At 36.0% G+C, this 26,304-nt stretch overlaps 1 protein-coding gene across 8 annotated transcripts in view; it reads right to left on the bottom strand.

The window, feature by feature from the left end:
• Positions 1-15,194: 15,194 nt before the first annotated feature.
• Positions 15,195-26,304, bottom strand: part of PIWIL2 (piwi like RNA-mediated gene silencing 2) — a 100,014-nt gene continuing 88,904 nt past the window's right edge. For 6 of the 8 annotated variants that reach the window (XM_074209136.1, XM_074209134.1, XM_074209132.1 and 3 more), the window contains 3 exons: positions 18,918-19,171; positions 18,219-18,326; positions 15,195-17,165 (listed from right to left, as the gene is read on the bottom strand). In XM_074209136.1, the coding sequence (XP_074065237.1) occupies positions 17,009-17,165; positions 18,219-18,326; positions 18,918-19,171 (519 nt within the window). In that variant the 3' untranslated portion in view covers positions 15,195-17,008. Of the gene's footprint in view, positions 17,166-18,218; positions 18,327-18,728; positions 18,824-18,917; positions 19,172-26,304 lie in introns of those variants that run through there. The other 2 variants (XR_012473250.1, XR_012473251.1) reach the window with 2 other exon arrangements.

The following is a 26,304-nucleotide window of genomic DNA, read 5'->3' as shown; positions in this document are numbered from 1 at the left end:
CAAGTACTAAACAGACACCAAAGATGAATGAGAAACCCTGGAAAAGGGTCAGAAGGCCCCCTTGCACCTGAGAAGGGAGTCTTCCTAACCCTCATATCCTCAAGATACCTCAAAGAGGAGATAAGAGAAGAGACAAGAAGTAGCTTAAAGGCTTGATTTCTCTGAGAGACAGCATGGCAGTGCAAAGGCATGGAATCGGAAGACCAGGATAACTCTATGACTGTCAGTCTCTTCATCTAAAAAATGACCCCTCCAGTCTCTTCCAGCTCATAATATAAGAATCAATGAAAGCAGTTTCTGTTTGCCAAAGGACTTTGGCAAGAACCTAAATGCTGATGAACATGAGGACACATTGAAAGATAGGGAGAGACCCAGAAAAAAAAAGTTGATAAAGCTTTTTGAAATTTTTTTGTTGTTGTTTTTTTGTTTTTTAGATTTTTGCAGGGCAAATGGGGTTAAGTGGCTTGCCCAAGGCCACACAGCTAAGTAATTATTAAGTGTCTGAGACCGGATTTGAACCCAGGTACTCCTGACTCCAAGGCCGGTGCTTTATCCACTACGCCACCTAGCCACCCCACTTTTTGAAATTTTAAAGTTTCAGGAACCTCCTGTAGCAGCCTCTGGATATTGGCCACATAAGTTGGCAAAGGGTAATAGAGAACTGAGTGTTTCAGTCTAGCTAGTAAGGAAGGGAAGAAAATTTTCCACTTACATGTAGAAAGTACACTATGTTTCTAGCACTACCAAGAAAAAGCCACATATGTAAAAAATATCGTTTGCCTACCAGAATTGGTGCAAGGATGGAAGGATGCCTCTATTCCAAATCAGCAGGAAGTGCTCCTTAAATAAAGTACTTGAAAGAAAACAAGGATTTCAGTAAAATACATTTTTAAATAAGATAAATTGTACCCACAGACAATATCTTGGGAAGAAAGGATAAGAAGCAGGGAAGGGAGATCCTAACCTTTCTTAAGGGTTAGAAAGTAGAAGAAATGGCACAAAGAAAATAAGAAGAAAGATCTCCTCTAAACTTTGGGAGCTAACAGGGGCCTTTTCTCCAGACAAAAAAATGCTCCCAGGAATGTTTATGGTCATCTACCAGGAATGAGAAAGCTCATTTGATGCTGGTCAGAAGGAATGATGAGTAAGAGTGGTTCCCAATTCTTAACAGGGGGAGCCCAGAGTGCTAAGAAGTCATTCTGACACTAACAGTAGTGGGATACAGTCTTCCCATTAGGTGTGGATCAGAGAATAATGTCCTGGGACTTGTTAAACTTGATGGTCACTGGTCACTTCCAGTGACTCACAAGGGGACATGATGCAAAAAATGAAATCTATGACACAGTGGATGAAAGTCTTTGGGGGGGGGGGAACCTCAATGATATGAGGAGTACAGGGAATATTTTCACAACTGCTGCTGACTAGAGGTAGGGGCTTGACAACAGAACAGCTGATTTGGGAAGGTGGTATTTGTAAATAGGATCTGGACTTCTTGACCACAGCTTAAGATAGAGAATTGATGAACTGTTGTCCACGAATGAAGGGCAGCATATGTAGGGGAACTGAGCCTGACTTGGTAGTCAGACCTAAACCTAAATCCCAGTTTTTCCATTTACCATGGACTTCTCAATTATTCTCAGTTTCCCTATCAGTAAAATAGGAACAATAATGGTATTTATGATTTAAATAATTGTTATAAGGAAAACACTTTGTAAAACTTCAAGGGCTGTAAAATGTATCCTAAATAATAAAGTAGATTTTTAAAAATGGCCTAGAGAATCATGAACTGGCTACAAACTAACTGGAAAACAAGGGAGAAGATTGCTTATATATATTCACCTTGCCAGTATTGTATGAAGAGAGAAAAGTAGGTAACATAGGAAGAATCAGTAAAGAGGGTTAGTAATTATCAGAACAATACCCAGGAAAAAAATCAAACAACTACATGGATCCAGGTATCTATATACATAATAAATATACATAACAAACAAAATTAATTAGAGATAGTAATAATGGTAAATATGCTTTTATAAATCAACAGTGAGACTAGGTGGAGTATGACTCATGGCTAGAATATGGTTAATTTTTTTTATCTTAGATCAACAATTTTCAAAATATGGTCCCCTAAACTCAGGGGGTCTGTATAGTCAAAACTCTTTTTATAAATATACTAAAATGCTTTAACTTCTAATACAGTAAGTTTTGGTAGATATAACATCCATACACAAAACATTTGTAAAGTATCCCTAATAATTTATAACAGTATAACTCAAACAAAAAGTTTAGGAACCACTGCCTTAGATTAATGGAACTATGGAATAATAGTATTCTATATTAAAATGTTTTGCAATGAAGGAAAAGGTAAATTGTTGGTGACATAAACAAAGGATGACAATAAAATATAATTCAAAAATGAAAAAAATCATTATTTATGAAAAAAAACCCATAAACTAGCATAGAGAACATTTGGATGTAGATGAATATGAACAGAGAAGTAATAATAAATTCCCAAAGGATGAATTACCTACATATCAAAGGTGACATCATTAAAAAAATTTGAAAAAAGAGGAATGGAAGTACCTTTACAACTATGGCAGAGAAGAATTCTTTGCTCACAGACAATAAAATGAACAATTTTGGTTGAAGAAAATTGAAAAGCTTTTATACAGACAAAATTGATATAGCTAGAAATGGAAGAGAGTTTATCTGGAAAAAAACTTTTATAACAATTATCTTTGATAGATCTCTAATTAATTAATATTTAAGATGGATAGGGATTATTCCCCCAACAAGTAAGTGGTCAAAAGATGTGGACAGGCAATTTTGAAAAGAGGAAATCTAAGACATCATCATGTAAAATAATACTCCAAATTATTACTAATAAAAGAAGTACAAATTAAAACCAAACTGAAATTTCACCTCATTAGGTTGGCAAAAATGCTAAAGGGTGAAAAATATCTCGGGGGCTGTAGAAAGAGAAGCACACTAATGAATGACTGGTAGAACTGTATATTGATTCACTCATTCGAGATGGCAATTTGGAAATATGCCAAAAAAAGGTACTGTATTGAATATGCCATTTCACTCCATGATAGCAGTACTAGATATAGACCACAAGAAGGTTAAAGGCAGAGGGGGACACATATAAAAATTTTATGGCAGAACTTCTCTAGTTGCAAAGAAATGTAAAGAAAGTGAGTCTCCAAAAAACTGGAAAATAAATTGTGATAATGAATGCAATGAATTGTGCTGTTCAAAAATTACAAATATAAAAAATTCAGAGGAACTTGGAAAGACTTGGATAACCAGGAATTATAATTAAAAACATGACTGCAGTAAAGCAAAGGAAAATTATACTTGGATCAGTAACAGTAATTCAGAACTTGGATCAATGTAGTGAATAATCATGTCTTTAGAGCACTTGATGGTGAAGCCTCCAACTCTTCACAGAGAGGTGACAGACAGTAGGAATGACGAAAACAGACATAGCCAATGGATTGACTTTTTTCCCCCCTTGATTCCAGTACTTGATTATTAAAAGAGATTTGGGAAAAGAGCTGGTCCCTGGAAGGCAACTAGGTAGTACAGGGGATGGAGTACCAGCCTTTGAGTCAGAAGACTCATCTTCATGAGTTCAAATCCAGCCTCAGACATATAACAGCCATCACTCTGGGCAATTCACTCGACCCTCTACTTCTGTCTCAAAAATCGGGCTGGAGCAGGAAATGGCAAACCAGTCTTGTATCTTTGCCAAAAAAAACCTCAAATGGGGTCATGAAAAGTTGTACATGACCAAAAAAATCACTCAATAAGTCATCTGGCTCCAAGATTAGCTCTTTATTTAGTATGCTAAGTTACTGCTTTAAAATAAAAATTCAAAACTCATGAGCAGAGAAATCACACACACACACACACACACACATACACACACACACAGAAATGAAGATTGTTCTGTAGACACTAAGTTGGCTGCACAATGACAGCAAATAACAGAAAAGTCAGTGGAGAGAGAGCCCAACCTGCAGTCAGGAAGATTGGAGATCAAATGTGGCCTCAATCGCTTCCCAACTTTGTGGCGATGGGCAAAAAGTCCCTTAACCTGTTGATCTTCATTCATTGGAAAAGGAAATGGCAAACCACTCCAGTTATCTTTGCCAAGAAAACCCCATAGGCAGTGAGGGTTAAGAAAAGTTAAGACATGACTGAAAGGTGGAAGATAAACAGAGAGGTGACCTGATTCCATAACAGTATGGAGAGTGCTTGAAGCCGGAAGGAGCTGACAGCAAATACTGGACACAACCAAAAGCTTTTGGAGCTCTGCTGAAACTTTCCTATTTCTTTCTGTATCACCGTTACCCTCTTCGTTACCTAGGTTTACAACTTCACATTATTCCCTCTTAGAAACCAACTGATCTGATGCCAGTTTTCTTCTTTCTAGTCTCATCTCCCCAACACACACAAGTCTGATCCCCTTGATCCAAAACCCCATAGGCTGGCATTTACAGCCCCTCCCTCACACCTCTCATCTTTCCTTCTAGCCTTATTTCATTGGATGCCACCTTAGACCCCTCAAAGTTCTCCAATCTGAAGCTCCCATTACCCACCCCTAAGGTAGCTACGAGATGACTCTGGGGCCTTGAATGCATCCTCTCTTATCTCCCTCCACTTATTAAATTCTTTCCTTTGGTGCACAGTGCAGGTAGAGCCTCCATGAAATCTTCATTGATATGTAGTTCAAAGTCTTCAATTTTCTTCCCAAATTTCCTGAGTCTGACTCTCTTCTCTGCCTCAATATTTTTATTTTATTTTTTTAGGTTTCTTTTTTTTATTAAAGATTTTATTTTGAGTTTTACAATTTTCCCCCCATCTTACTTCCCTTCCCCCACCCCCCCACAGAAAGCAATTTGTCAGTCTTTGTTTCCATATTTACATTGATCCAATTGAGTGTGATGAGAGAGAAATCATATCCTTAAGGAAGAAACAAAAAGTATAAGAGATTACAAGATCCGACATTAAGATATGTTTTTCCCCCCCTAAATTAAAGGGAATAGTCCTTGAACTCTGTTCAAACTCCACGGTCTTTATCTGGATACAGATGGTATTCTCCATTGCAGACAGCCCAAAATTGTCCCTGGTTGTTGCACTGATGGAATGAGCAAGTCCATCAAGGCTGATCATCACCCCCATGCTCAACATATTTTACTGTGTGTTTTGCATGTTTTTTCTCTCCAGTAGACTACAAGAGGGAGCCCTCTGTATAGAACCCAAACAATTTTCCTGCTCTACATCCCAGAACATAAGAAGATGCCCATAGTACACCCTTAATAGTTATTTTTAAAATTTTGATTGAGACCATGAATAAGACCAGCAGTTACAGAACCTTGATTAGGGAAAATGGAATAATGGTCAATAGAATGAATGAAAGCAGGGCTATTCAGCTCTTGCTGTGTTTCTATTACTTTTGTGAAGGAGAATGCTAACTGAAAGGAGGAAAAATGATAGAGTTGAAATGAAATAAACAAGAAGGTAAGAGAGCACCTAGTTGCCTTCACTGAGTTCATGTCATAGGTGGATATGCTTACTAAGTCACTATCAGTGATCTTTGAAAAATCATAGAAAATAATGTCAACATTAATATAGTGCCTACACTGTGCCAGAGACTAGGACTATTGTTATGTGCTTACATAACAATTAGTCTTTCATTTGAGAATCACAACCACCCTGGGAGACAGTTACTATTTTATATTCTTTTTTACAGATGAGGAAACTGAGGCAATTAGGATGAAACTTGCTCAGAGTCACAAACCAGCAAGTGTCCAAAGCTGGTTTTAAACTTAGGTCTTCCTGCCTCCAGACCTGGTACTCTATCCACTGTAGCACCCAAACAGTACTGTAGTCAGAAAGACTTGAGTTGACATCTGCCTCAGTTTAACAGCAGCTAAATGATTCAATGAATAGAATGCCAGACATGGAGTCCAGAAGACCTGAGTTTTAAATTCAACTTCAGATACTTAAATGCTGTGTGACATTGAGCAAATCATTTAACCATTTGCCTCAGTTTCCTCACCTGTAAAATGAGAAGGAAAAATACCACTCCAGTATCTTTGCCAAGAAAACCCCCAAAAGGGATCATTTAGAGTCAGACATGACAGCTAAATAACAAAAAACTAGAAAAAGGGAAGATTGGAAATAAACATCTTGATTTCTAAAAAGAAAAAAGGATAACAGCTCTTTTAACCTATATCCCAGAGTTTAACTTTTGACAAAATTATAGACTGCATTGTTAAAGAGATGATTTATGAACATTTAGAAATAAAATCAGTGATTGCTAAGATTTAGATTGTTTTAATTTTTTTTTAGGTTTTTGCAAGGCAAATGGAGATAAATGGCTTGCCCAAGGCCACACAGGTAATTATTAGGTGTCTGAGGCCGGATTTGAACTCAGGTACTCCTGACTCCAGGGCCAATGCTCTATCCACTGTGCCATCTAGCTACACCTACATTGGATTTTAAGAGACCCCTTATTTTCTTCTTTTTCCTAACCTCATTTTCCTTTTTGATAAAAGTAACAAGACTTGCAGACTAGGGAAATGCTGATAACATATTATACATGGACTTACTTGATCAAGGATTCTGACAAAATACAAATTATTTAACAGGTACTACAAATATCCCAAGGCTAGTCAATTTGTACTTCTAACTCTTCCAGTCCCCGAGATTCAGAATACCCATGTGCCTATGGAAAACTGTTCTCTTCCTCACCAATTCCTATTTTTCTCATCACCATTCACTTCTGTCCCATCCTTCCCATGTCTCAATCCAAGTTTTCCCACTCCTTCCATTGTGACTTTGGGAATTCCTGTTAAATTTCCCCCTCATCTTAGACCTCTTACTTTCTGTTCCTTTCATCTTAGAATCACAGATATAGAGCTTAAGGGACCTAAGAGATCATCTAGTCCATTCCAACTACTTATTTAACAAATGAGGCAATTGAGGCTCAAAGAAGTTTAATTAACTTACAGGAAGAGGCAGAACTAAGATTTAAACTTAAGATATTCTCATTTCAAATCTAATGTTTATTCCACTGTACTTTCCTAGCATTCAAAAAGACCTGGTTCACTCTCCTCCTCCCCAAAATTAATTAGTATTAGACAACAGTCCTGGACAGAAACCTCTACTTGTACCCCGTTTTTCTCCCATCTCTTCCAGTGTCTTCTGGAAAATTCAGTCCTTAAACATGAACAGTTCTGCTTTATCTTAAATCTCTTATCTCTGGACTTCCTTCCCTGATGCCTACAAAAACTGTCAAAAACTCTTCCAAGTCTCCCCACCTTTAAAAAATCCTCCCCTGATGCTATCAGTTCTTCAAAGTAACATTCTTTATTTCTTCTTTTATAGCCAAAATTTTAAGGAAAAAGCTATCTAAAGTCATCATCTCCATTTTTCATAATCATCTTGCAAACCCTGGCAATCTGGCTTTCACTAAACTAAAACTGCTTTTTCCAGTCACCAGTGATTTCCTAATTTCTGAAGTCAATGCTCTTTCCCCAGTTCTGTCCTTTTTAGAACTTTTGGCAGCATTTTTAGTGTTGACTATCTTTTCCTCCTGAATTCTCTCTCCTAAGTTTTGTGACTTTGCTTTTAGTTTTCCTGTTCACCTTTTCATTCTGCCTTTTTGGTTAGCTTATCATTCATATTCTGCTCTTTATGATTATTCTCCAATAATTCTCCATCTGTCCTAGGCTCTCTTCTCTCTCTAGGTAACTTCATTAGTTCCCCTAGGTTGAATTATCATCTCCATGCAGATGATTTTTCAGAGCACTTTCTTCATATATATATATGTATGTGTGTGTGATGTATTTATTTTGTTGTTGTTGAGTTGTTTTAGACATGTTTAACTCTTCATGAGCCCATCTGGGATTTTCCTGGCAAAGATATTGAAGTTGTTTGTCATTTCCTATTCCAGCCCATTTTACAAATGAGGAAACTGAGGCAAATAAGGTTAAATGACTTACCCAGCATTGAATTAGTGTCTGAGGCTGGATTTGAACTCATATCATCCTAACTCTAGACCTGGAGCTCTATCCACTGTGTCACCTAACTGCCCAGATACAGTATGTATACACACACACACACACACACACACACACACACCCTCCCCCCCCATGTCTCTTGATGTCCAATTCCATATTACTGCTTATGGAACATTTCAAAATCAAATGTCTCATAGGCATCTCAAATTTAACATATACAAAACAAAACTCATCGTTTATTTCAAACTTTCCTATATACCCCATGGGATTCACCAGCTATCTATATGGTCAACAGAATTTATAAGTTTAGAGTCAGTCCATCTACTTTCTCCTCACAGAACCAATCAGCTGCAAAATCTTGATTATCCCTCCATATCATCTCTTATCTTCTGTCTCATTTCTCTCCATTTATGCAGTTACCAAAGTGGAATTATTAATTGCTTCATTCTGGATATTAACAGAAGATGCTGGATATATGACTAGGCATACACCCCTAGGAGATCAAAGGCAAAGTGAACAGTAGCACACAAAAATATCCACACACATTGTAGCAAAGAATTGGAAGTAAAATAGTTACCCATTGAATTGGAGAATGGCAAGACAAATTGTTGTTTGGAAAAGAGGCACGTGGCAAAAAAACAACAAAAACTGGAACTGTTCTATGAGCTAATCTAAAAGACATTTATAGCAGCATTAGAGCAATTTCCATAATGCCAACTATTAATGAGGTAAAGGGAAACAAAACTGAAAAATGAGTGTTCTGATCGCAGTAGTTAGTGATTTCCAAGAACTATGAAACACAGAAGTGGTGGACACTAAGTGTAGAATGAAGCAGACATTTCCAGACATTGTTCATGTGGTGGTGATTACTCATTTGTTATAATGGATAAGGGGCAGGGGAGCAACACTGATATAAAAGAAAATATCAATGAAACATAAAAAGAATATGGATAGTAAACTGGAACTTATTAGAAATGAGATGATCATTAGTTTGTTTGAATGACTATGCTTTATTCTCTTAATAACAATATTAGGTAAAGCCATATTCACTTTCTAGTTTTTGACCATGAAAAACTACTTCTAAACAAGCTTTTCAGAAGAAATGGTCAAAATGAGAGTGCTTTGAGGCTTAGTAACAGCAAATGTTTCTGTTGATTAATCTGATGAGAAAGTGTGATGCAGTTTGTGTTGTTTTTGGTCAAGATTAACTCTCAGTAAGTGGTTGCAAAAATTTTTGTTGGGGGTAAGTATAGGTAGACCTAATACTCTGTGCCTTTGTTTTTGAGGTTGGAGTGGGAATACCTGCCTGAATGAGACAATTACTCACTTTTACATAGCATTTAACATTTATGAAGCATTTTTTGAAGTGGCAGTAATTATTAAGTCCTTGACTCCCTTTTTAGTTGATGATGTTTGTCCTTCACTCTCATAGAAGACCATGACATCAGAGGAGGTGATACCATGACAAGCACATGAACTGGATTTGAGTGAGGGGGAGCTGTGCTAAGTCACCAGCCCTGCTTCCTCCACCAGAGTCATCTGGGTCCAGCAGCTAGATATGAATTAGGACAATTGGAGATGGCCCTAGATGTGAGGCAATTAAGGCAGTTAAGATCACACAGTAGTGTCAAGTGTCTGATATTAGATTTGAATTACCATCCTCCTGACTACAAGGTCAGTGCTTTATCTGCTGTGCCACCTAGCTACCTTTTTTTTTAAAGATACGTCTAGATGAAATGACCTCAACAAAAACACCCTACCTCAATTAGCTGAATCTTACAAGGGGACAAGCTCCACAGGAATATTGCTGGTCACATGCTACTCTTCTCAAAATCTTTCAATGGCTATTGCTTATTAAAAAAGGATAAATTTCTTTGTGTGAGATTTAAGGCTTTCCGCAATTTAGACCCAGCCTATTTTTTTAATATTTATTTTTCTATTACATCTTGTATTTCAGATTTTCCTCTTTCCCCCTCAATCCTACACAAGAAGGCCAACAACACACACACACATATATGAAAGCATAGAACAGTACTTCTGTTTAAGAGTTCTTCCTCTGTAAGTGGACAGAATCTCCCTTCATAGGTCTTTTGTAATTGATCTGAATAATCACATTAACACAGATAGCTTAGTCATTTTACAGTTACTCTTTGAACAGTATTGCTGTTATTGTATAAAATGTTTTCTTAGGACTACACATTCCATTTCCCATGCAGGTCTTTCTATGTTCTTCTAAAATCAACCTGCCTGACCAAAACTTATTATCTTCAATTTTTAAAAGTTGTTTTATGTATTATGTTTTTCCCCTCTAATTTTTTTCTCCCTTTTTGATTTGATTCTTCTTTTACAACATGAATAATATAGATAAATGTTTAACATGGTTATACATGTATAACCTGTATTGGATTGCTTTCTGTTGGGTGGGGGGGGAGAAGGGAGGGAGGGAGAAAAATATGAAACTCAAAACCTTATAAAAATGACTGCTGAAAACTATCTTTGATGTAGTTGGAAAAATAAAATATTTAAAAATATTTAAAATCAACCTGCTCATCATTTCTTACAGAACAGTAGTATTCTAACACAATCATATACTACAACTTATTCAGCTATTCCCCAATTAATGGGCATTTTCTTGATTTCCAGTTCTTTGCTTCCACAAAAAGAGCTGCTACAAATATCTGAGAATATAGAGATTCTTTTCCTTTTTCCATGATCATCTTGGGTAACAAATTTTATAGTGGTAATACTGGATCAAAGAGTATTTCATAACTCTTTGGGCAGAATTCCAGACTGCAGTTCAAAATGGTTGGATCAATTCACAATTATACCAACAATGTACTGTCCCAATTTTTCCACATCCTCTCTAACATTTGTTATTTTCTCTATTTTAGTTAAACTGTTAGGTGAGATATTATCTCAAAGTTCTTTTAATTTTATATTTCTTTAATTAACAGTGATTCAGAGCATTTTTTCCATTATAATTTTGGTTTCCTCATCCAAAAACTGTTCATATCCTTTGACATATGAATTGGGGAATGAATCATATTCTATAAATTTGACAAAATTCTCTATATAGTTGAGATATGAGGCCTTCATCTGAGAAAGTCAATAAACAACTTTACTCTAATTTTCTACTTTCCTTCTAATCCTGGCTTCATAGGTTTTATTTATATAAAATCTTTTTAATTTGGTGGTAATTAAAAATTATACATTATACTTCTTGCAATGCTCTCTATTTCTTGTTTATTCATAAATTCTTCTCCTATCCATGAATGTGATAGGTCCTATGTTCCATATTCTTTTAATTTATGTTATATCTCCCTTTATGTCTAGGTCAAGTATACATTTTGTCCTTCTTTGGATAAAAAGATTATTTTATGGAGAACTCACACAAGGCAAGTGTTCACAGAGGGGTCAGAAAAGCAATAGAAGAATACCCTCAAGGTTTCTTTTTAGAACTTTGTAACTGATCATACAACATAGGAGACACTGGAAAGGACCACCCAAGCATGGCATGCATGCCTTGAGGGTGCTGTGCTCTATGAGCAAATTTAAGTACCTCATAGGAAATGAAGTTCTGAGAACTCATGACAGACTTTTTACATGGACTATTTCTATCCATCCTGTGTTAGAGCATTCCAAGTTCACATTGGTATGATCAGTTATAGTCAGAAACACTGTAACTTATCTCTCAAATAGTGATATCATTTTGGGCTTCTTTGATAACAAAGGTCAAGAACCAACCAACAAAACCAATTGGTAAATGGTGAAAGAAATTGGTTTCTGCCAAATAGCAAAAGCTTAAATCTTTACATTTATCAAATACAAGGTTATTATGGTCATTTACTGCTATGTATAGTTTGTTCTCTTCTACTGATCTACCATTGTATTTCTTAGTCAGTATTGGACAGTTTTGATAATTATAGACTTGTTATACAATTTAAGATCTGGTATTAAGATATGCTTTCCTTCGCATTTTTTTCCATTAAATCCTTTTATAATCTTGACCTTATGTTCTTCCAAATAAATTTTATTACTTTTTGATCAATAAAATAATTTTTTTTTGTTATTTAGTTGGGATGACACTGAATAGCTTAATTTAGGGAGAATTTTCATTATATTGGCTTGGCCCATTCAGTGAACAATTACCATTTCTTCAATTATTTAAATGACTTTTATTTGCATAAAATGTCTTACAATTTTTTTCATCTAAGTTCCTGGGTTTGTCTTGGCAAATATGCTTCTAGGTATTTCATATTTCCACGATTATTTTAAATTAAATTTCTATTATTAATTTTTCTTGTAGCAGGGTTGTATTGGTAATATATATAAGTGCTGATGATTTTTGTGGATTTATTTTATATACTGTTACTTTGCTAAAATTATTGTTTTAACTAGCTTTTTATTAGTTGAATCTTTAGAATTTTCCAAGTCCATTATGATTCCATCAATTTCTTTTCTTTCTTTTATTGCTATTGCTAGCATTTTGAGTATAACACTGAATAAAACTGATTATAATAGGCATCCTTGTTTCACTACTTATCTTACTAGGAGAGCTTCAAGTTTATCCTTGTAACAGATGATGCTTACTAAAATTTTTAGGTAGATGCTTCTTATCATAGTAAGGAAAAAATTCATATAAACTTATATTTTCAAGTGATTTTAATAGTAGTGATACATTTTGTGAAGTTTTTTCTGCATCTAATGATATAAATCATATGATTTTGTTTACATTTGTTAACTGATATAATCAATTATGCTAATCATTTTTCTTACATTGAATCAGCCGTATATTCCTGATATAAATCCTACTTGGTCTATAATCCTTGATATATTGTTGAAGCTTCCTAGCTAGTATTTTATTTAGGATTTTTACATCCATATTTATTAGTGAAATTGCTCAATAGTTTTTTGGGTTTTTTTTTCCTGTTTTTGCTCTTCCTGGTTTTGGTAACAGCACCATATTTGTTTTTTTTGAAAAGTTTGATAGGATTCCTTCTTTGCCTATTATTCCAAGTAGTTTATTTAGTATTGGAATTAGTTGATCTTTAGATGTTTGCAAACTCTCTTGATTTCTTTTCTTTTTGGTTTGTTTTTGCAAGGCAATGGGGTAAGTGATTTACCCAAGGTCACACAAGCTAGGTAAATTATTATGTATCTGAGGTCATATATGAACTCAGATCCTCCTGACTTCAAGACCAGTGCTCTCTCCATTGTACTACCAAGCTGCCCCATAAATTCACCCGTAAACTTATCTAGCTTCTGATACTTTTTCTTGGGAAGCTCATTTATGGCCTTTTTAACTTCTTTTTCTAAAAATAGGTTTATATTTAGATATTCTATTTCCTCTTCTATTAATCTGGGCAGTTCAGAATATTTTCCTTCACTTACATGTTAAACTTTTTGGCATATAATTGGGCAAAATAACTTCTAATAATTGCTTTAATTTCTCCCACTCTTTTTCTCTAAATTAAATTATAGGTAAATTACACTACTTGAATCACATATTTTTCTGCCTCTGCTTACACTACTCCCTATACATAAGATGTTCCATCACCCAACTGTTGTATTCCAAATAATTTCTAAAGGCCTTCTGAAACGCTACCTTCTCAGGAATGACAGATGCTGATATTTATACACCATGCAAAGTGATTGACATACATTACTATACCTGATCTTCACAACAATCTTGTAATCTAATTTCAAGAGGTTAAGTGAGGTCACTCAGTTGGTGTCAGAGGTATCTCCCACTTCTAAGGCAATATTCCTTCTATTTTACCTGGATGTCCTTCCCTGACTACTATCTTTTCTCCAAGACTTCACATAGCATAAGAAACCTTTTTCATGTATCTCTTGTATGTTAATGATTTATGTATGTCATAACTCTTCTCAGCTATTATAGTTGCTCAGACAATGGACTAGTTGATTTAGCATATACCCCTACATGCAGTAATAAATACATATTGACCCCCCTCATAGATGATTAGATGAATAATATCATTTCAGCTCTTCATAACTTTAGAGCGAAGGTTCAGCTATATTATTTTAATTATGCCATTAGAAAATGTCAGTTGGATTATACTCACATTATTGTATCAACAAATTATATTTGAACTGTTAAATACTATATTTTTAGAAATATAAGCAAAAATTTTCCTCCAATTTTTATAATTAAACTGCAGAATTTTGCCTCTTGTTCAAATGAAGCTTCTCCTAAAACATCTTGGACAATCAAACTGAATGCCCTTTATTCAGAGGTTATCAGGAAAAAAGGCTGGAGTGACTTCCCCTTGGGCTTTGTCTTCTGCTTACTGGTGTAGACATAGAGCCTTGTCATATTCAATTAAACTTAGTGAACTCAGGGGGAGGGACTGAAGTATAAAATACACATCAAAGGAAGAGAACATTCACTCATCACTGCTTATGAACAATTTTGCTATATGGGGTGGTTTCCCTATTGGTCATGGCCCCCACACCCAAACCAAGAGCAGAACAAGGAAAGATTCTTAAAATTGGATAAGATGATCAGGATGAAAAAGTAGGATAGAAGAGCTTAATGACATCAGAATGTCCAGGCAGGGCACAACATAACCTGGGATCGATAGTGGCAGGGAGCACATGTCATCAATATTTCATATGCTTTTGCAGGTTTATAAATAATGATGTGGTCAGAAGCACTGAGAAAGAGTCTAGGGCTGTATAATGTAGTAATGCAACTAAGAGAGAAAATCTTTAACTATATATTTGAGCAAAGAACCTTGAAGATGAGGCTAGTGGCCAGGACAAATCACCCACAATAGGGGGGCTTATTAGTCAACTTATTTGTAGTTTTGTTGTGCAGGTGACATTGTTCCTAATAAGTAAACAATTAGTGCTTCAGTTACAGATGGCATAGTGATAAAAACACAGTTCCAAAACCAGAAGGTGAAGCATCAGTGGTAAAAATCAAAATTTCAGTGGTTTATAATCACCACAATATACTAGCAGGGGCTCATTAGCCAAGAACTGCTTGACATTCTGAAATAATGCTAACGAATCTATCATCCACTAGGAAAGTATTGAAGTGTTTCATCAATCTTAAAATAATAAATCATACTTTTTTGCCTTCTACTTGTAATCACACAACATTAAGGCTAAAAAATGAGGCTAGGAAACTTGAAATAAAAAGTGAAGGCAGATTTTCATTATACTTAAGTATTGTTTTTAACTTTTCTGACTATATCAGATAGACAAGATCTTAAGAAATACAGCTTCAAAAGAAAAATTCAAAATGCTTGCAGAGAGAATCAGATCAAAAAGCTATCTGTCAAGTTATAGACCAATGATTCAACAGTGTTGTTAAATTTCAAATTCTTAGCTTCTTTTCTTCTCCCACCCCCAACATCTAAATAAAAACAGAAATGCACCCAAGAAATGACATGGCTCCCATCTCACCAACTTTCTGTGAACTGTATGGTAAACAAAACATCTTTCTAATTTTGTTTTTCTAGAGAGTTTTTGGCTAAGTTTTCTTTTTTCTCACAATTCACAAATAAAATATACATGTCTCCTTCCTTCCTTGGGGAAAGGGCAAGATAAGGAGACAGGAATTAAATAAAGTCAACTCTTTTAAAACAGCAAAAAACTCAAACAAAACAAAACAAAAAAATCAATGCAATACAGGTGTGAGATTGAAAAGTTAAGTGGGAGTCCCAATATGGTCCTTCCAAAACAAAGGGAAGTCCCTGCTAACATACTAGCACACTTCTCATTTTAAAGAGGGAAGAAACATCAACCTTCTTTGTGTATTGGAAATTTTGATATTTGGACTTTCACATGTGCATTGCATTTTTAAAAGTTGAGTTAAAAAAAATTTGTCCAGCTTTAGAAAACTTTCTAGAAAATTGGATGATCACACAAGAGATCTACCCATGTTCAAGGTAATTAAATATATCAGTTTTCTTCCACATATAATAACAGACTTAACCAGACTGGTGGGACAGTTGTATTATACTTGCAAATCCCTAAAAAAGACATTCCAATTGCCAAATGTTTCCCTTCTAGATTCAAGAACTCTTTAAGAAATGAATGTAACATATTAATAACTAAAACAAAGCAGAAATATTTGGGGTTGGAAGGCAAAATTCAAAATAGAAGATTTTAAATCCCTAGGGTGGCAGCTAAGCCCATGCAACAGAACTAGAAAGCACACAGAACACAGAAACGGTCCATTTGAAATCTTCGGAGTTCCAGAGACATCTAAAGGAAGGTTGAAAATATACTTTTAACATGCCTCCTTCAATTCTTTTCATAGGTGGAGGACGAGAGGTGAAGATCAGATTTTTTTTTTGAGGTTCTCTGGTTAGCTTTGCTGACCACCTGCTGTTCTCCACCTTTTTTTGGTCATTTGTTACAGGGCTGGCTCTCTGTGTGAGAGGAAGGGACAAGATCAACAGTGGGCAAATTTGTGATGTAAAAACAAAAGTTATCAATAAAAATTTATTAAAAAAAATAAAATATGCTTTTATGTCAGAAGTGTTATGAGAAATGCTTGCTGAAGTGAGCCCAATTCCACAGAGAGGCTAAGCACCAGGCCAGCAGGGGCAATGCCTGTTTTAAAGAAACAGCTCTTTATCCTTTCTCAATTGTCACCTATTTGCTCACCTATGGCACCAGAAAGGACAGTGGGGTTGGGAGAACAGAACTGCTACAGATTCTTACAACTGGCTCTTAAAAATGGCAAAGTTCTAATTGCCTTCTCACATGGGAAATGGCAATTTTCAAGTCAACAGGGCTGAAATGACATCGGTTTTCTTGGTGAAAGATGAAAAAATAAAATAAAATAAATATTACTAGGTTGAGGAAGGGAAAAACAGCAACCCAAAAATGCCACCTTTTGTCTCTGTTGATCCTGGAGAAGTCATATCTGAGGTTTCTATAGAAATCCAGAAAACTCATTTTCCTCTTTCCTCAATTTGCTTGCTGACTCTTTTGAGTTATAGGAAAAAGAGCTTCTCGCACAACTGAATGGCTGGTTCATGATGTAAGACTTGACCAGACAGGAAAGCTAGCTTGTGGGCATACTTGCAGGGAGCTGGAACTCTGATGGTGCCAGGCCAGTTCCAGTACATGTGGCAAAGCTTGAAAGTTAACCTGGAGGCCAAGAGCAGAACAATGTACTCAAAACTACTTTGTGCTTAAAAACATCTATTTGTCTATTTGGGCACATCAATTATCACACTCCCTATTATTACATTCCCTAAGTTATTCTTAGCTGAGAACCTGAAATGTGTTGGAAAGTTCCTTGAAGTCTTCCTAATTATAAACCTACAGGGAAGACATTTCTGGAATTATCATTAATTTAATCAAATGCCTTGGTCACATTAATTTATCTGTAGCCTGACTCTCCTGTTCACCAAATCAAGAAAACTTGCTATCAAAAACAAGTAAATTTTTCCTCAGTCATCAAAATTTAATGATTTTTTTTTTTAGATTTTTCAAGGCAATGGGGTTAAGTGGCTTGCCCAAGGTCACAGTTAGGTAACTATTAAGTGTCTGAGGTCGGATTTGAACCCAGGTAACTCCTGACTCCAAGGCTGGTGCTCTATCCACTGTACCACCTAGCCACCCCTGATTTAAAAAAAAAAGACTATAATTATGCAGAGAAATAAGTATTTCTGTATTGTCCAAAAATTTAAACTATATTTTTACCCCCTTGGAAAATAACCAGTCAAAAATTTTAAGGAACTCATTTGGCCATTGCTCCTATGCTTGGATTTGTTTTAATTAGCTGGATCCATATTTACCTCTAAAGCTACAATTTTCAAACTTTGGGGTTCCAGGATCCTTTTACACTCTTTTTTTTTAGGTTTTTGCAAGGCAAAATGGGGTTAAGTGGCTTGCCCAAGGCCACACAGGTAGATAATTATTAAGTGTCTGAGACCAGATTTGAACCCAGGCACTCCTAACTCCAAGGCCAGTGCTTTATCCACTATGCCACCTAGCCGCCCCCTCTTTACACTCTTAAAAATTATTGAGAACCCCTAATTAGCTTGTTATGTGGGTTATATTTGTCAATATTTACAGTATTAGAAATTAAAATGTCTTAGCTATTTTTTAATAGTTTTGATCTCATGGACTCCATGGGCCTCCAATCCTTAAGCCCACATTTTGAGAACCACTGTTCTACAGTAAGAAAGGGCTTACCTCTGCATATGGTCAGGGCTCAGGTTTGCAGTGTTGAGAACACACACATAATGTGTAGGAATGCCACAACCCTGTCGCACATGATGTGCAAGGAGGTAGAAATCCACCCTGCCAAGAAAAACAATCAAATTTGTGACATGGATTGCATTACTGAATCACAAAATCTCATGAAATGGAAGAGTTACTCCATACCTAAGAGGAATATTCTCAATACTCCCATCTCCCAGAAGTCTGAAAATGAGGAGTTCACTAAATCTTCAAATAGTCCCATTCCAGTTTTGGAATAGTTCTATTTTCTGGGTTATCTTATTAAATCACCTTTAGAGTGAAAAGGGATTTTGGAGATCTAGATCAATCACCCCATTTTTATAGATAAGAAAAAAAAGGACCCCAATCCAGTGAAATTTCCTGAAGAGCTGATAGACATTTATATCATCTCCATCCCATCTCCATCTCCATCACAGGAGATATGTGCTTCATGTTTTCTAAGGTTAGGGGAATAATCTTCACCAGGTTATTCGCCTGAGCAGGAGGCAGGAGACAGAAGAAAATAAAGTGTTACTTTTATCCACATAGCCTCAAAGAACAACCTGTCCAATATGAATCTAGAAAAAAAAAAGAATTTAGCAAAATTACATGTTCTCCAAAAACTCATATCCCTTATTTCCTCAAAGGTTAACTGAAAAGCAGCCTACTTACCACTCTCTGCTTGTAATAGTGTGGTCCACTACAGTTCCTGGGGAGGGAGTCACAAAATTCTCTGTAGCAGCTGAGTACAGGTTGGTGCTAATTTTTTTCTGGACCACAAATACTACCATCTTAGGCTGGTAATTTTCAAAAGCTTCAAAGCACTTCTGTAACTGGGGGATCTCATAGCTGGTGACTGTCTTCAACTGACCATCTGATACTCCATCTCTGTACACCACAATTTTCTCTGGCAGGCAGTGGTTTACCTGAAGTGAAACCCCAAATAATACAAGTTTCTTATTATTTCTGAGACTAGCGAACTCACCGGACACAGAAATCATTGGCAAGAAAGGTTCAAACTTGCATTTCTGGACATATGGCATCAGATATATTTGACAGACAGGTCCAAATACAATCAAGCTTTGCTGCAAAAAGTTCTTGTTCTTGTTCATTTCTAGACTTCCACAAAATAATGAGAGGTCAGGAATGTTAAAGAGAGTCATTAAAAAGTGCAGAAAAATTAGCAATCTCAAGTCAGGCAGATCTGAGGATGGTCAATTCAGAGCTGGGAGGTTCCTGATTCAACTCTGTAGGAAAAGTTAAAAGGCTGGTCAGGAAAATGAGAATCCCAACCCATCTGCTTTGGGAGTTGATGTCATACCCTCATCATCATAACAGTAATATTTGCTAACATTTATATAGCATCTGTTATGTGACACATACTGTACTGGGCACTTAACAAGTATTCTCTCATTTGTTCCTCCAATAATCCTAAGAGGGAGATGCTGGTATTATCCCCATTTTACAGATGAGGAAACTGAGGCAAACAAAAGTTAAGGACTTACCATGGGTCACACAGCTAGTAAGTTTATAATCCACATATAAAACAAAACAAAACTCTTCTATGGCACAGTGATATCAAGTAAAATACAACTAGTAAAGTTAACAATTGTGATGGGTTGGTTTTTATAACAACTATCTCCCTCAGATTATTATGTGGAAAACATACCCAAAGATGGAGAATGAAAAGGTGATGAAATAAAGCTAAATAAAATATTCTTGTACTAAATTGTCACCCTGAAGTATTTTGGATGCGTAATTTTTGGTTTCTTCCCCCAAGGCAATGGGGTTAAGTGACTTGCCCAAGGTCACACAGCTAGGTAATTATTAAGTGTCTGAGGCCGAACTTGAACTCAGGTCCTCCTGACTCCAGGACTGGTGTTGCATCCACTGTGCCACCTAGCCGCCTCTCATTTGTTTCTTAAATTTTTAATCACACAACACAGTAACTAACCAAGTGACTGAATGTTTTGAAGTTCTTATTTTAAATTTAATAGCTTTACAAAATATTTGAAGTTCTTTGCCTGTATGAGCTAGTTTGCTAGACTTTTGCTGTATTTTTGGGATTTTTTAAAATAGTTTAGCTCATAATTCATTGGAAAAGATATTTTTGGTTCTTATTCAATGTCATTGGATTCAAAGTTCATTATTTTCACATCATTTGAAGATACACATTCCCCAAACAGATAAAATTGGGCAATTTCTGAACTTTATTCTCATAATGCATTGCAGATAATTTACCTCAACTGAAAATATATGCTTGAAATCAGAGAAACCTTTCAATGAATCCTTGTGATCCTATCTAGATCACAAGTCATACTTTTATATGTTAATAATATCTTTTTCCTGAGAAACTCAAGATACTTCATTTATAATTATGTAATTTGTTTGCGCATCCTGAAACCAGTACACATTGGGTTCAAATCCTGACTCTATCACTTACTACCTTTGTATTTTGGGGACAATCATTAATCTTTTCTGGGTCTCAGAGTTTGAATAGAAATATACCTACATCTCTCTATCTAGATAGATAGATATCCATATATACACATATATACAGAGGCTTAATAGATTTAACCTAGATGATCTCAAAGGTCCCTTCCTATTTTGAGCCTAAGATCTTGTTATTTATGCTAGAGGTAGGGAAAGAGAGGTCCAAAGAAATCTTAACTTTCTTTGGTGAAAGCATAAGAGATTATTGATTCAATTACTCTTGCTTCTCTTAAGATATTCCTTTTGTGGGCGGCTAGGTGGTGCACTGGATAGAGCACCGGCCCTGGAGTCAGGAGTACCTGAGTTCAAATCCGACCTCAGACACTTAATAATTACCTAGCTGTGTGGCCTTGGGCAAGCCCCTTAACCCCATTGCCTTGCAAAAACCTAAAATAATAATAATAATAATAATAATAATAATAATAATAATAATAATAATAATAATAATAAACCCTCCAGCTCTTTCATTTAAGGGGTGGCTAGGTGGCATAGTGGATAAAGCACTGGCCTTGGAGTCAGGAGTACCTGGGTTCAAATGTGGGCTCAGACACTTAATAATTACCTAGCTGTGTGGCCTTGGGCAAGCCACTTAACCCCATTTGCCTTGCAAAAAAAATTAAAAAAAAAAGATATTCCTTTTGTTAATCAGATGTCTTCAAATTTCTGCCCTTTGGAAAGTTTAGTTACAAAGGAAATAAGAGGACATGGTACCTAATCTCAAAGAATTTATAATCTAAGATAAAAAAAGATGAAAATTTAAGTTCAACTAATATATTATCAAATACTATTCTACTGAAATGATATATTGTCCGAGCCCCAGTGAAGAAATCTTTATTGCCTACTATATGTCTACGTCATATTCTATAAATCAGAAAACCAGGGTACATGGTGTATGTGATAAAAGAATATTATTTTATTTTTCTTAAAAGAGAGAATACCCATCAATAGAGAACTGAGTCAAATTGATAAGAATACAGTCATTTCCAATTGATAAATGGTCAAAGGATATAAACAGTTTTCAGATGAAGAAATTAAAGTTATCAATACTAATATGAAAAAATGCTTTAAGTCATATATTGATTAGAGAAACACAAATTAAAACAACTTTGAGGTACCACCTCACACCTATCAGATTGGTCAATATGACAAAAAAAGGAAAATGTTCAATGGTGGAAGGGATGTAGGAAAACTGGGATGCTAATGCACTGCTGGTAGAGTTGCATACTAATTCAACTATTCTGAAGAGCACTTTGGAACTCTGCTCAAAGGACAATAAAACTGCATCCCCTTTGATCCATACAGTCTGTATTCCAAAGACATCATAAGAAAGGGAAAAACCCACATGCACAAAAATATTTATAGCAGCTCCTTTTGTAATGGCAAAAAATTGGAAATTGAGGGGATGCCCATTATTTGGGGAGTGACTGAACAAGTTGTGGCATATGAATGTGATGGAGTCCTATTGTTTTGTAAGAAATTCGCAGTGGCAGATTGGCCAATATGACCAGAAAGGATAATGATCGTTGTTGGAAGGGTTGTGGGAAATCTGGGACACCATTACATTGTTGGTGGAGCTGTGAACTCATCCAACCTTTCTGGAGAGAAATTTGGAACTACGCCCAAAGGGCAACAAAAATGAGCATACCCCCCTTTGATCCAGCAATACCACTACTGGGTCTATACCCTGAAGAGATGATGAAAAAGGGTAAAAACATCACTTGTACAAAAATATTTATAGCAGCCCTGTTTGTGGTGGCAAAGAATTGGAAATCAAGTAAATGTCCTTCAATTGGGGAATGGCTTAGCAAACTGTGGTATATGTATGTCCTGGAACACTATTGTTCTATTAGAAACCAGGAGGGATGGGATTTCAGGGAAGCCTGGAGGAATTTGCATGAACTGATGCTTAGTGAGATGAACAGAATCAGAAAAACACTGCACACCCTAACAGCAACATGGGGGTGATGTTCAACCTTGAAGGACTCGCTCAGTGCAACAATCGGGAACAATTTTGGGCTGTCTGCAAAGGAGAGTGCCATCTGTATCCAGAGAAAGAACTGTGGAGTTTGAACAAAGTTCAAGGACTATTCCCTTTAATTTAGAAAAAAAAATCTTATTGTCTGATCTTGTTACCTCTTAGACTTCTTGTCTCTTCTTTAAGGATATGATTTCTCTCTCATCACACTCAATTTGGATCAAGGTACAACATGGAAACAAAGACTGACAGATTGCTCTCCGTGGGGGTGGGGTGGGGGGAGGGAAATAAGACTGGGGGAAAAATTGTAAAACTCAAATAATATCTTTAATAAAAAAAATCCACAGTGGGCTGACTTCAGAAAAACCTGGAAAAACTTACATGAACTGATGCTGAATGAAGTGAGCAGAACCAAGAGAGCATTGTGCACTGTAACAGCAACATTTTAATGATGATCAGCTGTAATGAATTTGCTCTTCTCAGCAGTACAGTTATCAAAGACAATTTCAAAGGACCTAATATGGAAGGTGCCATACACATCCAGAGAAGGAACTATGAAGTCTGAATGCAGACCAAAACTTACTATTTTCAATTTTTTTTTTTTTGCAAGGCAAATGGAGTTAAGTGGCTTGCCCAAGGCCACACAGCTAGGTAATTATTAAGTGTCTGAGTATTTCCAATTTTTAAAATATGTTCTACATCACTTGTACAAAAAATATTCATAGCAGCCCTGTTTGTGGTGGCAAAGAATTGGAAATCAAGTAAATGTCCTTCAACTGGGGAATGGCTTAGCAAACCGTGGTACATGTATGTATGCCATGGAACACTTGTTCTATTAGAAACCAGGAGGGAAGGGAATTCAGGGAAGCCTGGAAGGATTTGCATGAACTGATACTGAATGAGATGAGCAGAACCAGAAAAACACCGTACATCCTAACAGCAACATGGGGGTGATGATCAAACTTGACGGACTCGCTCATTCCATCAGTGCAACAATCAGGGACAGTTTGGGGCTGTCTGCAGTGGAGAATACCATCTGTATCCAGAGAAAGAACTGTGGAGTTTGAACAAAGACCAAGGACTATTATCTTTAATTTAGAAAAAAAAACCCTGATATTTTGTCTGATCTTGCTATCCCTTATGCTTTATATTTCTTCCTTGGGGATGTGATTTCTCTCTCATCACATTCAATTTGGATCAATGTATACCATGGAAACAATGTAAAGACTGGCAAATTGCCTTCTGTGGGGGGTGGAGAGAGAGAAGTAAGATTAGGGGAAAAATTGTAAAACTCAAAATAAATAAAATCTTTATAATTCAAAAAAAATTTGTTCTTTATTTTTTGGCAACCTGACTAATATAGAAATGTACTTAATGTAGTTATACCTGTATAACCTTTATCAAATTACTTGCTGTCAAGGGGAGGGATGAGGGGCTAGAGTGGGGGAGAAAAACGTAGAACTCAAAATCTTACAAAAAATGAATGTTTTAAACTATTTGTGCATGTAGTTGGAAAAATTAATTAAAGTGAAAAAGAAGGACAAAAAATAAACCAGGGAAAACCCTGGAAAATCCAGGATGAAAAATCCTGCTTTCTCCACTACTCCAACAGACTAATAACTAATTCATCCCTCTCTTTCACCAGATACTCAGTATTTAAAATTACAAAATTATGACTGACTAGGAAATTGTTAGTCTTAAAACCTTTATATCTTTAGGAGTTTTAATTTTTATTTGGGAGCCATTCAGTGAATGTGAGGAACAATACAGCCAGTGGGAAGAGCACTAGCTTTGAAATAAAAGAGACTGGGTTATGTGATAACTGGCAAGTAACAATCTTTCTAGGCCTGTTTCCTTCAATTGTAAAATGAGGAAGTTGGGCTTGATTTTTAAAGTCCCTTCTAGTTTTAAATCCTATGATAAAAATAGGCATACTTCAATACTTTAAGAATCAACATGGGTTTTTGCTCTAACACAGATCATAACCCTACTTTGCCTCAGCAGATGATCTTCATGAGTGGTATAGCACAAAAAATTAATCACTCTGTGGCCAAATTTCAGGGGATGCCTCTTTCCTCTGGTCCCCTTCAAATAACAGGTCTATAGGCTATTCCAGGCTCATACTCAAAGGCTTTCCAGTTTGATCAGACCTGAAATTGTATTCTGAGGTAATGGAGTCAAACTTTAGTGGAGGCATCAAAATATATTTAAGGAAAATGATCCTTCCTGTTATACACAGCACAGAATGGAGGTCAAAAGGTTAGATTCAGCAAATGGAACAAATCACTAAGTTCAGAAAATTTTTTATAATCTATAATTATAATTTTTATAATCTAAGGTTTATTCTAGTTCACATTTTTTAGAAATATATTTTAAATTTCCATATGATATGATGGCAAAATAGGATTTTCCCATCCCCCACCTCCAAGTTTTAGTTTGGTCCTTTGGTTCCATACTGAAAAACCACCAATCCTAAACTATTGCTTGGTTTTGGTTTGAGGTTCAGTTAAATAGCAGGTTCATTCTGAATTTAGTACATGGTTGAACTCAGCTGTTGTCCTAGGTGGTAATTAAAAAAAAGGTGTTTAGGACCTGGAATAGGACTGTGGCTACAAGAGCAGAAGAAAGAAGCAAACACAAGAAATAGAGAGGAAGACTTGTACCTGCAGTTACACAGAGGTCACATAATAAAACAGAAAGAACATGAGGGGTGGCTAGGTGGCGTAGTGGATAAAGCACTGGCCTTGGAGTCAGGAGTACCTGGGTTCAAATCTGGTCTCAGACACTAAATAATTACCTAGCTGTGTGGCCTTGGTCAAGCCACTTAACCCCATTTGCCTTGCAAAAACCTTAAAAAAAAAAAGAGCATAGGACATACAGTCAGAAGTCATGGGTTTTATCTCTCTCTCTCTACCTCTGTATGACATGGAAAAAATATTTTATCACCTTCTTTATCTGTAAAATGAGATCCTTTTTAGCTCTTAAATGATATGATTTCATAAGTCTCTATAGGAAGAAAGTACACTATAGATCATTAACTTATGCTACTACAAAATGCTATTATAAGGTGTTGCAGGAGAAAACTTCATTTACATGAAAGAAACAATTCTAGAGACCAGATTTGGTCTGCAACAACAATTTTGATATCTTACTTTTCACAAGGGTCAAAATCCATCCTTAAGAAGCCCAAGTCATATAGATCAGGGTTGACTTTGGACACATCTACACATTCCCGGGCCACTTCTCCAGCCCAGTATCAGTTTAATGGAAGTTATGTGCTGATTTTCACGGCTCAGTATACTTTGGCTCTCTGGGCTGGGATGGGGGTGAATTCATATTTGTCTTATGAAAAGATGAGACCTAATCATTAGAGTCAGGAAAATTCATGTTAATTATTTAAATTAATTCTATGATAATAGCAGTGGTATAGGGATGATCGAAAAAGCAAATGCCAAGTTGAAACCTTACTGTCCTAAGCTGAAAGTTTCTTGTCCAACTGTTGAACTTGTGACTGTTGGACTTTGAACCTGCTTAAGGAATCCAATAAACATGATTTGGGTTTTCTTCAAGTAAATCATATTTCCTGTAAAT

The sequence above is a fragment of the Macrotis lagotis genome, chromosome 1 (genome assembly GCF_037893015.1).
Source record: "Macrotis lagotis isolate mMagLag1 chromosome 1, bilby.v1.9.chrom.fasta, whole genome shotgun sequence".
Lineage (NCBI taxonomy): Eukaryota > Metazoa > Chordata > Mammalia > Peramelemorphia > Peramelidae > Macrotis > Macrotis lagotis.
The sequence above is the reverse complement of the archived record's forward strand: the minus strand, read 5'-3'. Positions and strand labels throughout refer to the sequence as shown.